The sequence below is a fragment of the Lepus europaeus genome, chromosome 12 (assembly GCF_033115175.1).
Source record: "Lepus europaeus isolate LE1 chromosome 12, mLepTim1.pri, whole genome shotgun sequence".
Taxonomy (NCBI): domain Eukaryota; kingdom Metazoa; phylum Chordata; class Mammalia; order Lagomorpha; family Leporidae; genus Lepus; species Lepus europaeus.
Window position 1 is genome coordinate 9,154,201 of NC_084838.1, and position 15,685 is coordinate 9,169,885.

Here is a 15,685-nt window from a genome sequence, read left to right on the forward strand (position 1 = left end):
TATCCGGGTCTCCCACATGGATGCAGGGGTCCAAGCACTCGGGCCATCTTCTGCTGCCTTCCCAGGTGTATTAGCAGGGATCAGAAGTGGAAGGTGATGTGGCATAGCAGGTAAAGCCACCACCTGCAGTGCCAGCATCCCCTATGGGCGCTGGTTCAAGTCCCGGCTACTCCACTTCCAAACCAGCTCTCTGCTGTGGCCTGGGAAACAGTAGAAGATGGACCAAGTCCTTGGGCCCCTGCATCATGGAACACCCTGGAGGAAGCTCCTGGCTCCTGGCTTGGGATCAGTGTAGCTCCGGCCATTGTGGCCATCTGGGGAGTGAACCAGTGGATGGAAAGTGGATGGAAGACCTCTCTCTCTCTCTCTCTAACTCTGCCTTTCAAATAAATAAATTAAGATTTTAAAAAAGTGGAACAGCTAGGACTTGAGCCGGTGCCCTGCCAGCTCCTCTTCCTGGTCTTACCGCTCCCCGTTCTGCTCTGACCCAGGAGGGCACGTACACCGTAGCGCAGTCTCCGTAAAGAAAGTGGGGAAGGGGCGAGGGTCGTGTCTGAGCCCCCGTGACCGCCTGTGTCTTCTCGCCACCCGGAGGCCGGTCGTTTTCAGCCTGAGCAGCGTCTGCAAGGCTCTTCCTTCCAGCGTTTTCAGGGACTGTGGAGTAACAAGGCCAGTTCTTCTATCAAACTAAGGGCTTTTGGAAAAGGTCAGTGCGTGTGCTGTAAGTTTATAGACCACGGCATTTAGATAAGACTCTTAAATCAAGCTTTTCTTTTGATCATCTATTTATTTAGGCATATGCCACCTTGTTGCAAAAAAAGGTATTGTGGCAACTTTACAAAAATAGATATAACCGAGTAAAAATGAAGAGATAAGGGTAAAGGTACAAGCCAAGCTAGGATGAAGGGAAGTCAGTAGGAGACTCAGAACAATGGTTAAAAATGAGCTCAGGTTTGACTTTGAGCTTCCCAGTGGCCAGAGCGAAGAAGAAAACATGACTGGTTGCAAGGTTCCTGACAACTGCTCATTTGGGGCTTAGGTCTGCAGCAGACCTGGTTCAAACCTTGTTAATTACTCGTTAGATCCGTGACCCTGAGCAGGTTGCTTAACCTCTCTGAATTTGAGGTTTGTTACCTGTAATGGAGAAAAGCAGTGCCAGTCTCGGGGCCTCCGAGTGGATGAGTGACTGTGAATGTCTGTGGTGCTGTGGGGGCCCTGTGGTCTCCATCCTCACTAAGCCCCCAGTCCTCAGCTGCAGGAGGGCGTTAATGCCCTCCCCCACCCCCACCCCCGTCCCCGCCTGAGAAAGAAGTGGCCCAAGCGTGGAGCACGCAGGGGTGGGGCTGGATCCCAATCCAGGGCTCCCAGACTGACCCCTAGCCAGGGCCCCGACAGCTGCCCAGTGCCAGGGCCCTCTGACCCCAACTGTGGTTTCCGGAGATGTCAGGAAGCAAACGATGCCTCGAAACAAAGGGCTTCCAGGAACCCTTAATCATCCCCAAGCAGGTCCCCCGGCCTCACTTCCGTCCTGTCCCCAAGGCAGCGGCCCCCTTCTCCCCTCCCCAGAGCGAGCAGGTGACAGCTCGGGCCTAGATGCACCCGTTGTTCAGAAACACGAGTGACAGCTTCCTGCGCATTTGTGGCACGGGCGGGTGAGGCAGGTCGCCCTCCCCAGTCCATGCCCTTTTGTGCTTGAAGCACCTGTGGGAAAAATAAAGGCCAAGGTGGTGACAGGACAAAACCAAGCGGAGGCTGGCAGGGGTCAGCTTGCCCTCTGAGCTTTGAAGTTCGCAGCTGTGGGCCAGCTCCAGTCCCCCACAGCGAAAACTGTCCCCTGCCTCCCCTCCCTGTTGGGACAAAATCGCCTTCTCTTCAAATTTTCTGTTAATTCCTAAGCGATGCCAAACCTGAGTGGAGCTGGCTAGCTGCTGGCTTGGCAGCCAAGGCTGTGTACAAAGTTTCAGCTTCCTTCCTGGAGCGAGTCTGTGGATGCCATCTGTGGCCTGGCCACACCGGATCAAAGCCACAGCCTCCGCTGCTGCGGCCACCCCCAGACTGGCACACAGTTGGCCAGGCCCAAGCACTGCTCAGCTTGAAGCCCCAATGCCACCACAGACTGAGCTGCTGTGCTGTCACCTCCACACCCTCATCTATGAAAGTGGCACACGTGGGAGAATGCGCCTTCCACGCCACGGAAGTGTCGTCCCAGGGACAGGCGTGTGGCACGTCGCGCGTGGTTTTGGGACCCGGCTCTCGGCTACTCTGCCACCGTAACTCTTCGGGCTCTACTGAGGCATGCTGTAGGACAAGGAAGACAGTCGCACCTGCCACACAAGCCACAGACACGGGCCTGGGAACAGAAGGGGCCTGGGGGGTGCTTGGGGGCTGCGGTCCTCATCCTCTGCCCCAGAAAACAGCGCTGCTGTCCCTCTGAGTGTGAGATTGCCCTGTTCTAACCTCCCCCTTCTCAGGCCCACGAAGACAGAGGCCCCGGCGTGTCTCACATGGTTGGCCTGTGATGTCACAAAAAGACACAGCCTTGTGAAGGTCACACCCAAGGGGGGGAATGCTCTGGACCTCACAGCCCCTGAAGAGTCTGTAAGCGGAGCTGGGTGGGGGAGGCTGGCTGCGTCCCCGCCTATGAGTCAGGCCAGCACTTGCTGGGTGTCATCACCCCCGCTGTTTGGGGTGGGGGGGTGGTGAGTTACAGCTCAACCAAAACATCACCTGACGGTGCCAGAGGGGCTGCGGCCTTGCCGGTGCTACCTCTGGGCTGAGCAGCTCAATTGCTGAACAGGCCACCTGCATGTTTAGCTCCAGGGGGGCTGGAGGGCGGGCGAGATGCCACTGCAGTCTGCAGGGTGTGTGGGGGCCAGCTGGAGGGACCCTTCACAGGCGCAGGGTGAATTGGGGGCTAGGGAGGACAAAGGATGGAGACTAAGGCCCTTGGAAGGGACCAGCTGTGTCTTGTCCCCAGGGTGACTCCGAGCTACCCTCTGAATCTTTTGGGCCCTCTTTTCTCTTTGGCGAGACAGGGAATTGGCCTGGAGAACCTCTTTCCGCTCTGCAAATCCTGTCCGGGGCAGGTGAGAGGCAGGCTTGAAGGTCCAGCCCCGGGCTGCCTGGATGGGAGGCGCAGGGAGCCACAATCAGCCCTCGTCCAGGTGGCCCACCTGTCGCCCCCAGCCCCCAGCCCTGGCACCAACAGCTCTGAAGCCCAGTCCAGAGACCCCTGCTCCCTGACTCCTCCCTTAGGCTCTTTCCGGCAGCCAGGGGGCAGCCCCACGCCTCCCCTGGTCAGACTGCTCAAAGCTCTGTCCCCTGCAGGCCCCCAGGCTGCCTGCTGGGCCCCTCACCCAGTGAGCAGGTGGGGGGAGCCTGCCTGTCCTGGTACCACCCATCCTCAGGTTAGGGGCCTTCTCTCGGCAGACTGGAAGCATCCCTGAGTGTGTAGAGGCTGGGGGTGGAAGGCCCCAAGAAAAGAACAAGGTGGACCCCAGGCCTGAAGGCTCCCGGAGGCCCCAGGGAGGGGATTTGGGGTTGTGGCCAGCATCAGTGTTTCTGGGTGGAGGGGCAGCCTCAGCCCAGTCCCCCCACCCTGGCAGAGCTGCCTTTGGCCGGCAGTGGCGGCCGCGGAAACCCATGAGGGCCCTGCCGGAGGACGAGAGAAAACGAGCCCAGGAGGGAGGGCCCAGGAAGCAGGGCCAGGATTGTCTCTGGGGTGTGGTTCCTGCTCAGCGGCCAGGTGACGGCGGAGGCTTGGAATGGGGCTGGACAGTGGGCGCGGTGGGGTGGGGGACTGGCCAGAGGCAAGAAGCAGGGTGGGGGCTTGGAACCTAGGGCCACCAACAGCTCAGCCAGGACAGAGGCCTGGGGTGGCGGCCAGAGCTGGGCACTAATGCATCGTCCCCAGAGACCTCTGGCTTTGAGTAGCCCCAGGGAAGGACCCAGACCAAGGGTGACAAAGGGGGTGGGGGGGAGCATCTTCAAGTGGGGCTGTAGTGACAGCACAGCCGGCCTGACCCCAACTGAGGTGTGTCAGCCAGGGATGCCACTCGCGTTAAACGGGCTTGATGGTCCCCACCTCCAAGGGAGGTGTTGTGTGGGCTGGACGGGGAAGAGTGTGGGACACACTTAGCACGGGGCTCTGCCAACGGAAGCCAGCATTGTCCACTGGGTGTCGGGGCAGCCGTCCTGGCTGCCACCGGGCTGGCCCCAATAAATAGACGTGGGCTGGGTCCCTTGCAGGAGTCGCCGTCCCCCACTGCTGCTGTGCCCGCTCAGACCACAAAGTGGAGCGTGTAGGTGAGCTGGTGGCCGTTGTCCCAGGCGTAGAGCAGCCGCTCCTTGGGGTTGTAGTCAATCTGGGTGGTGTAGGCGTGCTCGTTGACGAAGGGCAGCTGGGGCCGAGCGTCGGTGCCCGTGTGCGTGTCGAAGGCGTAGGAGACCTGGCCTTCGTGCTGGTTGTACGTGTCCACGGCGTACAGGATGCCACACACCAGGAAGCAGTTCCCGTAGGAGTTCCGGCGCAGCCGCGTCTTCCACGTGGTCTCCCGGTGCATGGAGAGGTCGCCCGGATCCAGACGGCTCAGCACAATCACCTCGTGCTGGGCCTCATGGCGGTCATCCACGGCGGGGTAGATGACCCACAGGCCACTCTCATCCACGGCGAAGTCGATGTCCGAGTGGCCACGCCACTTCCAGGGCGTCGTGTCCTCGTATACGGCGTCAGGCAGCAGCGCCCAGGAGGCCACGAAGCGCTGGCGCAGGTCGTACTTGATGATGTTCTTGGTGAAGGCGCGGTTGTAGTAGAAGGCGCCCTGGTACACCACGTGGCCTGTGCCGATCCAGTTGTAGGGCAGCTTGTACATGTTACTCCAGCGGCCTGCGGGGGGCGGGGGAGGGGAGGCAGACAGTCGCACACACCCTGCCCCCGGGCCCAGCCCGTGTGCCCGCGTGCAAGGTCGCCCAGCCACAGGATGGCCCTGTTAGGATTCAGACCCAGGGTGACACCAGCCCCTGTGCTTTGCCTCAGGGCCTCTGCGCATGCTCTTTTTGACTACCATGCCCCGGGAAAATGCCTTTCAGAGCCTTCCACCAATGTTACCCCCTCCAGGAAGCCTTCCCTGACTTCCCCAGCCTGAGCCAGGGGCCTCTCTTGTACCCTTCCAGAACCCTTCTTCCTCTTGGTATTTGTCACTGGCTTCCTCCACCAGCCTCTGGGCTGCTCAGCGGAAACCAGGCCAAAGCTACACTGGCAGAGGAAGGCTTCTAGCTGTTCCAGGGACTGTGGGACTCCACGGCTCAGGCCAGATTCGTGTGGCTCAGCAGGCTGGCCCCAGCCTTCTCCCTCGCCGCCTCCCTCCCTCCTCGGGGCATCCCGCTGCTTCTCATGCCAGAGCCGTGTGCACGCTGAGCCTCCCACCTGGATCACCTCCCCTCTCCCTTCTGCATGGCTTCCTCCCGGGCTCAGCTCAGCGTCATCTTCCCTGTTCTCCAGGCTGGGTTCCCACAGCCCCCTGTGTGCTATACCCCACTAATACTGCACTAAAATCGGCTCTTTAAGAACCTTTGCTTCCCACACCAGGCTGCGGATTTCTGGAAGGTACGCCTGCCCCACCCCACCTCGTGCCTCAGATCCGATAACCAAAACTCTGCCCCTCCCCGTGCTAACAGCAGCCTTTTCCTGGCCCCTGCCCAGATCGGCAGCGCCTCCTTGGCCTGAGGCCTGTCCACGTGTACGACAGGTGACAGCCTGCACATCTTGAAGCGATGAAGCTGCCAGAGCTGACACACACAGGGCACGCAGCACAGAGCGAGCGCAGGGTCGCATGGAATGGCTGGTGACAATGGCAGGGGCAGCCCCACAGCCAGCTCGGTCACCATGGCATTGCAGTTCTTGGCCTGGTGCCCAGGCCGGGCCAGACCACAGGAAGCCAGAAAGCAAAGGAGGGCCGAGTCCCCAGGACCCGCACCCTCGACCCCAGGTGCTCATGCCTGCTCTGTTCCCCACCCCCGGGGCCCCGACCTTGCTTGAAGTTGTCCAGGTTGCGGAACTCCACCAGGCTGTTTCCGTAGTAGTAGTTGGTGACGTAGATCCTGTCATCCTGGGCCGTGGGGTCCTTCATCCAGGCTCCTTCGTGGCGCCCGTAGCTGTGGTGCCTCACGGGGGGATCCACGGCCCGCAGGGTGCCCTCACAGCTTGCCTCCCTGCCTGTGGGAAGGAAGCAAGGGGCTAGTGCCACGGCTCAATAGGCTAATCCTCCGCCTTGCGGCGCCGGCACACCGGGTTCTAGTCCCGGTCGGGGCACCGGATTCTGTCCCGGTTGCCCCTCTTCCAGGCCAGCTCTCTGCTGTGGCCCGGGAGTGCAGTGGAGGATGGCCCAAGTCTTTGGGCCCTGCACCTGCATGGGAGACCAGGATAAGCACCTGGCTCCTGCCTTCGCGGTGGCCATTGGAGGGTGAACCAATGGCAAAGGAAGACCTTTCTCTCTGTCTCTCTCTCTCTCACTGTCCACCCTGCCTGTCCAAAAAAAAAAAAAAAAAAAAAAAGAAGGAAGCAAGGGCCACAGGCCCATTGGGTCTGACCCATACCCTCCTGAGGTTTTGTTGTTGTTGGCAACCCCTTGCTCCACTGCTTTCCCAGTGATCAAAGAGATGTCTGATTGTCATAGCCAACATGGAACATTCAGAAAAGGAGAAGAGAGAAAGGGACAAATCACTCAAATTCCACTCTCATGGCGCTGGCATTGTGGTGCAGTGGGCAGCTCCATGTGAGAGGCCAGCATCCCACGCTGCAGCACTGGTGTGAGTCCTGGCTGCTCTGCTGCCGATCCAGTTCCCTGCTAGTGTGCCTGGGAAAGCGACAGCTGATGGGCCAAGTCCTTGTGTCCCTGCCACCCACATGGGAGACCTGGATGGAGTTCCAGGTTCTTGGTTTGGGTCTGGCCCAGCCCTGGCCATTGCAGTCATTTGGGGAGTGAACTAGCAGATGGAAGACCTCTCTTTCTCTCTCCCTCTCTCTCTGTGCATTTTTCCAATAAATAAAATAAATCTTAAATCCCCCCCTAGATTTCCATTCTCCACTGGATGTGGAATCATAAAAAGTCAAATTCGTAGCAGCAGTGAGCAGGGCGGTGGGTCCGGGGGGTGGTTGGGTGGATGGAGAGGGAGGGGATGGTCTGAGGATTCAGCGCTGGTTAGGCAGGAGGAAGAAGTTAGGATCTCACACACTGGAATATTCCCGGGAGAGTAGAGTTTAAGGGCTTCCAGCACAAAAAAGGGAGTGAGCTAATGCTCTGGACTTAGCCATTCCATAATGTACGCCTATGTCAGAACCTAACATATGAGGAAGTTTTTATTTGCCAATCAAAAAAATGTTTAAGCCTGAAAAAAAGCAAAATCTCAACAAACTCCACGATGCGAAGACATTTCGGGACACTTTCTGTCTTCCAGCGCGGGGCAGGGGCGGGGGCGGCGATGCCTCCCAGCACACGGTTTTGTGGGTGCGCTTCTCCTCCCACCCCCAGCAATTCCTCACATCGCTAAATAGCCTTTTAATGATGTGGCTTCTGGGTCCCGCCAGGCCACCAGACAGCTGTGTCCTTTCAGTCACTGAACCACGCCCCTCCCGTCAGCTCGCTAGGTCACTCCCAGTTTTCTCAGCTCGGAAGTAGTGTTGGGGCGAAACCACTGGCACTGGAGCTGTGGTCCACGTGGCTGGTGGACCCTCTGGGAGAAGCGGGGATGCCTTTGGGCCACAGCAGGGCGTGGTCTGAAGGTTTGTCCCCCAGGTGGGAGCCATCGATGGAATGAGGAGGAAGACTTTTACCATGAGATCCAGGTCACAACTTTAAACGTGGACACGAGAACAAGGCCAGAGACTGGACAGAGGAACTAGAGAAATGACATTTTTGCTGGGTTTGATGATGGGATTCCAGGTGACTTTTTAAAAATATTTATTTCAGGCCGGCGCCGTGGCTCAACAGGCTAATCCTCCGCCTTGCGGCGCCGGCACACCGGGTTCTAGTCCCGGTCGGGGCACCGATCCTGTCCCGGTTGCCCCTCTTCCAGGCCAGCTCTCTGCTGTGGCCAGGGAGTGCAGTGGAGGATGGCCCAAGTGTTTGGGCTCTGCACCCCATGGGAGACCAGGAGAAGCACCTGGCTCCTGCCATCGGAACAGCGCGGTGCGCCGGCCGCAGCGCGCTACCGCGGCGGCCATTAGAGGGTGAACCAACGGCAAAGGAAGACCTTTCTCTCTGTCTCTCTCTCTCTCTCTCACTGTCCACTCTGCCTGTCAAAAATAAACAAAAAAAAAAAAAAAAGAAAAAAAAATTTATTTCAGAGGCAAAGTTACAGAGAAAGGGAGTCTGAGGGAGTCAGAGAGAGAGAAAGGTCTTCTACCTGCTGGTTCACCCCTAATTGGCTGCAACAACTGGAGCTGGGCAAATCCGAAATCAGGAGCTTCTTCTGGGTCTCCCATGCGGGTGCAGAGGCCCAAGCACTTGGGCCATCCTCTACTGCTTTCCCAGGCCATAGCAGAGAGCTGGATGGGAAGTGGAGCAGCCGGGACTCAAACTGGCACCCATATGGGATGCTGGCACTGCAGGGGGAGGCCTACCTAACCTACTACACCATAGTGCCGGCCCCTCTAGGTGACATTTTAAGAATTTATTGGGGCTGGCTTTTTGCCACAGCAGGTTAAGCTGCCACCTGTGATGCCAGCATTCTTTATGGACTCCAGTTTGAGTCCCGGCTGCTCCACTTCTGATCCAGCTCCCTGCTAACACGCCCGGGAAAGCAGCAGAAGATGGCCCAAGTGCTTGGGAGTTCCAGGCTCCAGGCCCAGGCCTGGCTGTTGAGGCCACTTGGGGGAGTGAACCAGCAGATGGGGACTCTCTCTCTTTGACTCTGCCTTTCAAATAAATAAATCTTAGGGAAAAAAAAGAATTTGTTGGAAATACACCTGTTTCATGTCCACTTTTATACGTCGGCAGCCTTTTCTCATAAAGGACCAGAGAGCGACTACTGCAGGCTCTGCAGCCCATGCGTAATACTTACGTCCCATGGTCACTCCTCTCCTTTTTTTCCTGCAGCCTTTAAACACTGGAAAAGCCAGTTAGTGTGAGGGCCACACGAAATCAGGCCACGAGCCTGACCTGGCCACGGCTGTGGTCACCAACCACCCCCTCCCCCGCCAGGCTTACCCACCTCGGCTGGGGGCTTCAGAGTGTGAAGGCGGCTCAGTGGGCAGGGTGGTGCTGGTGGGAGCCGGGGTGGTGGTGGGGGTGTCAATGTTCGAGGAAGCGATGCCGGGGACCAAGTCTGCTCCCTCCGAGGGCCAGGGCTCTGTCTCATCCTGCTCGGCCGAGTTGGGTTCCGGTGACCTGGCCTCCCCCTTGGGTGACACCTCCAGCCGCGAAGTGCCCTTCAGGGCATTGTCTGCAGACAGGAGGAGACCCTGTGCTCACAGCCCCGCAGCACCTGCCACCGCCACCTCTCCCCCAGGCCCACGGGACTCCCTGCCACGTTGAGGCTTGTGAGTGGAGAGGGGGCCCTCCCCACACCAGAGAGCGAAAGGCCTCGAAGAGGGAGGCGGGAAGGACTTCAGGCCAGCAGCTGGACACCAAGCCTGGCCCCAGCCCACACAGCTGGGTGGCCGGGACGAGTGTTCCCTCCTCCTCCCACCCCCGCCTTGGTGGGCCTAGCCAAGTGGTGGGCTAGGCTGTTGTGTTCCCATGAGGAAAATGAATTCAAATGTCTGCATAGGGGGCGCTGTGGCATAGCGGATAAAGCTGCCAGTATCCCAAAGGGCTCTGGTTCGTCTCCTGGCTGCTCCACTTCCGACCCAGCTCTCTGCTATGGCCTGGAAAGCAGCAGAAGATGGCCCAAGTCCTTAGGCCCCTGGACCCACATGGGAGACCTGGAAGAAGCTCCTGGATCCTGGCTTCGGATTGGCCCAGCTCTGGCCACTGTGGACATTTGAGAAGTGAACCAGCAGATGGAAGACTTCTCTCTCTCTCTCTCTCTTTCTGACTCTCCTTCTCTTTGTCTATAACTCTCCTTCTCAACTAAATAAATAAATCTTAAAAAAAATTGTTTGCACAGAGCTGGACAAACAGGAGGAGCCAAACAACAAGCCCTTGAGTTCTGAGTGCCCGGCACTTGGCAGCACTCAGATGGGCCGGATTCCATTCCAGGAGGGAGAAACCCCTCCTTCCGTCTCACAGCCTCTCCTACCTCCCTCAGCAGCGAGGGCCAGGTGCCACCTCCTGTCCTCTGGGACCCCTCTCTCCTTCCCGCACTCACCCCCTATCTCCCACCCCTCAGGCGTCATCGGCCCCCACCCCAATCCCCACGGTAGGAGGTTTTTGGCTGACTGGAAGGCTCTGGCAGCTCCCAGGGGGCTGACTCTTGGGTCACCCCTGCCCTCCTTCTCTAGGCTGGGTGCACAGGGAAGGCAGAAAGACTAATGCCACATGGCCAGGGGACAAAGGCCCCTCGGCCCCAGGGACAGGCTGGGCAGCCTGCTGACCCGTGTTCCAGCCCTGCTGTGCCACCTCTCCGTCCTGTTGCCTGTACGATCCAGCTGCTGCCCGTACACACATGGCCACATGCGAGAAAGCGCTCAGAAAACTGATTCCCGGCACGGAGGGGTGGCACGGCTGTTCCTGGGATGGTCCGGCCCCAAGGAGCCTGCGCGCTTGGCAGGGGCGGGGGCGAGGGCACAAAGACCCTTGGTGCCAGGAACCTGACCTTTCTGCTTCCTGCTGGGCTTCCTCTTTGCACAGGGGCTTGGCCAGGCCCAGCTACAGGCAGTCCCTCTGGTCAGGGGAGCTGCAGGGGAGCGCGGCCTCGGTGGCCTGCCAGGGCAGGGGGCTTGTTCCCACAGGCCCTGCTGGCACTCACATGCCTCCAGCTGCTGGGCAGTGCCCCAGCCAGAGGTCAGAGGCCCTGTGCTGTGGCCAGGCTGAGTTGGTAGACATAAGTACAGCAGCCAGCACCAAGGTCTGCGCCTTGAGAGGCCAAGAAGTGGGGGTGGGGGGCTCCTGGAGGAGACTGGCCTCTGACCTCTCTACCTCTCTGGCCCCTGGGCCATGGGCCAGGCACAGGGCTTCCCTGGAAGGCGTGGTCAGCAGAACTCAGGAAGGGAGGACAGGTTTGGGTGTCCTTTAGGGTCATCTGGGGACAGCAGGCATCCGGGCAGGGCCCCCGAGGGGGGAGTCAGGACCCACGGCTAGTGGGGATGGCTCAGAGATTTGGGGACTCTCAGATCTTATTTCTTGGTTAATTACACTGTCACCCTTCCCTGGAAAGTGGCAGGTAGCTGCAGGAAAATTCTAGACTCTGAGGGTCCTTCCTGGAGCATCTGAGAGGGGGAGGGACCAGAGGGCGGTATCCAAGGCCCCTGCATCTCTTCCCATGGCCACCTGCGACAGCTGCTTGGCTGGGGCGCTATTTTTCCCACCGGACTATGAGCTCTGCGGGGGCGGGGACTGTGTTTCTGTCATTCCCCAGGGACTGGGACAAAACAGACCCTCAGTGAACCTTTGAATGGATAAAGAAAGGCCCAGTGAGGGCAGAGACAGCAGTCAGCACTGGCCAGAAACTGAGTGCCCCTTGCACTGCTCCCAAGAACCCCAAGAGTGGGTTATGCCCATTGCATGACGGGTACTTGACCCCTGGAATAGAAACCTGGGGCTGTGGCACTGCAGAAATGATGAAAGGTGCCCGGGGGCGGCCGCCCATCAGCCCCCAACCCCAGGGGCCCTGCTCCCTCCGACTCACCAGCGGCGGCCTGGGTCGCCTCCTGCCTGCCAGCCTTGTAGTAGGTGAAGCCGCGGATCACCGCCTGCTGCTGGGCCAGGGCCCTGGGCTTGGCCGTGGGCGGCGGGAACCGGCCCCTGCTGCTCTCCCGGAGCTTCTCCACCTTCAGCAGCTTCTCCTTGGGGGGCCTCGGGAGCCCCCTGTCTGCAAAGCTCTTCGGAACGCTGCCATACTTGGTTTCCTTGCCTTTCCCTTCACCTGCGCCCTGGGAGAGAAGGGGAGTCTCACGCTTGGGGGAGGGGCAGGAAGGATGCTGGGGGGGGCGGGTTGGGGTGACCCAGTGCATGGGGGCAGCAGGTGGTCCCCCTGCTCCCAGCCTTACACCCCACGTGCTCAGGAAGCTGCAGCTTTCCTCACCCTCCCTCAGCGCTACCCCTGCAACTGGTTTGCCTCCGTCTCCCCACTCAGCTCCCCATTCCCTTGCATGGCCAAGGCTCGGCCTCCCAGGTTAGATTTGACCCTGGCCCCGCTAGCTGCTCAGCCTGGTCTCGCACTCACTGGTCTCAGCTCATGGGCAGAGAGGCTCATGGGCCCCTGGGCAGCTCAGCCCAGAGTGTCTGGAATGCTCCCAGTTTTATCACCACAAATCCCACATCCTGGGAGATGCTTCAGCAAACTGGGACGGTCTGTCACCCCTGCCGCATGTCCAGGTTCTAACGTCTTGTGAGTTTCGTTATTTTCACTTCCTGTTCAAATGCCTCTGACACGGCCTGGCACCAGAACAGAGGGCCCGTGACGTCACCCACTGTCAGGAAGCAGCTCCGGCGGACACGGTGAGTACAGTAGCCAGGGCTGCCGCCCGTGCCGCTGCCAAGGTGGCGCTCGCTCGCGCCTGCGGACTTGCAGGAAGCCAGCTCTGGGCAAGGCACAGGCTTCCTCCGTGCCTTATCAGCGTCCAGGCCGTCCCTGCTGCAGACATACACGGCTCTATTGTCACTTGTCGGCTGCGCAGCTGGGCAGCCCTGGCTCAGAGCCCACCCTCTGCCCGGCCTCTCTCGACGTTTCCTGGTCTGCCAGATGGGCGGGGGTGCTTCTGCCCCGCAGGTGGTTATGGGATTAACTGATAATGTCTGAGAAAGTCAAGTTCGGAGAAGGAATCCCACAAATGTGAATTCCTTTCTTCCACAGCTTACTAAAACCCAAGGCCACTGTGGACCAGGCAAGTGGGCTGCGTCCCGCCTGTGGCCACCTGGCTAGAGGGGCACGGATGGTGCTGGACCCTGTCTACACTGCCTCTCCCAAGTCACATGCCCTGACCTGGCTCCCTCGAGGAAGGATCCTTTGTGCAATGTGGCCACCCAAAGGCGGCTCCTCTTCCAGGTTTATCCGCCTGGACGGACAGCCATCTTTGCAGCCGGTCTGCCTCATGGCGGGGCTTTTTACCAAGCCAGTGCCATGTGTTATCTGTGCCGGGCAGCTGTGCTCACGGTGCCCTGAGCTTGGAGGCGCCACGCCTGGGTGTTTGCCACAGGAGTCCTCCACCAAAGGCTGGGTGGGATGGATTGGTATTGGTCTGCAGGGGGCCCCAGGACACTGCTCAGCTACTCCAGAGCAGGCTTCACCCTGCCCAGGGCCCAGCCACCTACAGCAGAGGAGGCGAGAATCAGTTTTGGTCTCCCAGAGGAGGCCAGAGCAGGCAGGGTCATCCTTACAAGCTCATCCCAGCTAGTTTGGACCCTTGGGAATGAGAACAAGCCAAGCACCTGGGTTTAAGACCACCCCCTCTTGGCTGGAGCCACGTCTGCCCCCTGCCCTGCCACGGACTCCTCAGCTGTGCCATCCTAAGGCCTCAACCCTCTACCACACTGGTCCCCAGGGGGATGCTCCTACCAACCCTCTACCACGCTGGTCCCCAGGGGGATGCTCCTACCAACCCTCTACCACGCTGGTCCCCAGGGGGATGCTCCTACCAACCCTCTACCACGCTGGTCCCCAGGGGGATGCTCCTACCAACCCTCTACCACGCTGGTCCCCAGGGGGATGCTCCTACCAACCCTCTACCACGCTGGTCCCCAGGGGGATGCTCCTACCAACCCTCTACCACGCTGGTCCCCAGGGGGATGCTCCTACCAACCCTCTACCACGCTGGTCCCCAGGGGGATGCTCCTACCAACCCTCTACCACGCTGGTCCCCAGGGGGATGCTCCTACCAACCCTCTACCACGCTGGTCCCCAGGGGGATGCTCCTACCAACCCTCTACCACGCTGGTCCCCAGGGGGATGCTCCTACACCCAGCCATCCAGTGGCCCCGCTGGCCGAGCAGGGGCCTCACCTGAGCCTTGCTCCCGGGGCTCGCAGCTGGAGCGGCAGCAGCCGCGTCTCTCTGCAGCAGCTGGAGGCCCAGGCTGGACAGCTCCTTCTTGATGCCCAGCATGATGGCGGAGTGGTTCTCCTGGCGCTTCAGCTGCTCGCTGAGATGCCGAACGCTCTCCTTCACCACCTCGTTCTCCCGGCTCAGGTTGGCCTTGATGCTCTGTGTGGGCACAGTCAAGGTCCTTCCCAGGCCCACTGCCTCTCTGAACCCCCACCCTGGAGCAACACCCTAGCTTCTGCCATCAGGCCCTGCTGCTTAGGGTCCCGAGTGGGATGTTGGGGTACAGGCATGGGGTAGTACCCAGGAGCACGAGGGGAGCAGAGCATGCTCTGAGAGCCACTGCAGTTACTGATTCTTTTAAAAAGATGTATGTATTTATTTGAAAGGCAGAGTTAGAGAGAGAGAGAAAGAGAGGCAGAGTCAGAGAGAGAGGTCTTCCATCCGATGGTTCACTCCCCAAATGGCCTCAACGGTCAGAGCTGAGCTGATCCAAAGCCAGGAGCCAGGAGCCTCTTCTGGAACCCCTATATGGGTGCAGGGGCTCAAGGACTTGGGCCATCTTCTGCTGCTTTCCCAGGTGCATGAGAGCTGGATTTGATGTACAGCAGCCAGGACTTGAACCAGTGCCCATATGGGATGCCGGCACTGCAGGCAGAGGCCTAACGTACTAAACCAAAGTGCTGGCCCCAGTTACTGATTTTTTTTTTTTAATTTAAAAAGTGAAAAAGATGGGGCCGGTGCTGTGGCATAGCCAGTAAGGCCACTGCCTGTAACACCGGCATCCCATATTGTTGCCAGTTTGAGTCCCAACTGCTCCACTTCCCATCCAGCTCCTTGCTAATACACCTTGGAAAGCAGTAGAAGATGGCCCAAGTGCTTGGGCCCCTGCACTCATGTGGGAGACCTGGAAGAAGCTCCTGGCTTCTGATCAGCTGAGCTCTAGCCATTGTGGCCATTTGGGGAGTGAACCAGCAGATGGAGGATTTCTCCCTCTGTCTCTGCCTCTCTTTCTCTCTCTCTCTCTGTAATTCCTTCAAAAATATAAATAATAAATCTTTTAAAAATGTGAAAGAGGGGAGGGCATTGCAGTGCAGCAGTTTAAGCTGCCCACATCCCACACGGGAGCGCCTGGGGTCCAGTCCCATCTCCACTTTGCGTCCAGCTCCCTGCTGATGCTTCTGAAAGGCAGTGCATGGCGGTCAAAGTATCTGGGTTCCCGCCATTCACATGGGAGACCAGATGGAGCTCTGTGCTCCTGGCTTTGGCCTGCCCTTGACCTGGCCCAGCCAGCCCTGGCTATTGTGGATATTTGGGGAGTGAACCAGTGGATGGAAGGTCGCTTTGTCTCTCTGTCTCCCCTTCTCTCTCTGTCACTCTACCTATCAAATAAATAAAGCAAAAATAGAAGTGGGAGAACAAGGGCATAGGTTATGTATGTTCATTGTACTAAATGAGGAAACTGTCTCGCTTTTTGTAACCCTGACCTTCAAATAAACAAAGAAACCTTAAACAAAACAAAATACAATAAAAAGTGGTGGGGATTT

The 15,685-nt window shown here is 59.0% G+C and overlaps 1 protein-coding gene across 2 annotated transcripts in view; it reads right to left on the minus strand.

The window, feature by feature from the left end:
• Window positions 1-789: 789 nt before the first annotated feature.
• OLFML2A (olfactomedin like 2A) overlaps window positions 790-15,685 on the minus strand; it is a 32,348-nt gene continuing 17,452 nt past the window's right edge. Inside the window, exons 4-8 of one of the 2 annotated variants that reach the window (XM_062207579.1) lie at window positions 14,100-14,300; window positions 11,788-12,031; window positions 9,211-9,441; window positions 6,029-6,214; window positions 790-4,885 (exon numbers count right to left, since the gene is read on the minus strand). In XM_062207579.1, the coding sequence (XP_062063563.1) occupies window positions 4,281-4,885; window positions 6,029-6,214; window positions 9,211-9,441; window positions 11,788-12,031; window positions 14,100-14,300 (1,467 nt within the window). In that variant the 3' untranslated portion in view covers window positions 790-4,280. The remainder of the gene's footprint in view (window positions 4,886-6,028; window positions 6,215-9,210; window positions 9,442-11,787; window positions 12,032-14,099; window positions 14,301-15,685) is intronic. The other variant, XM_062207580.1, reaches the window with a different exon arrangement.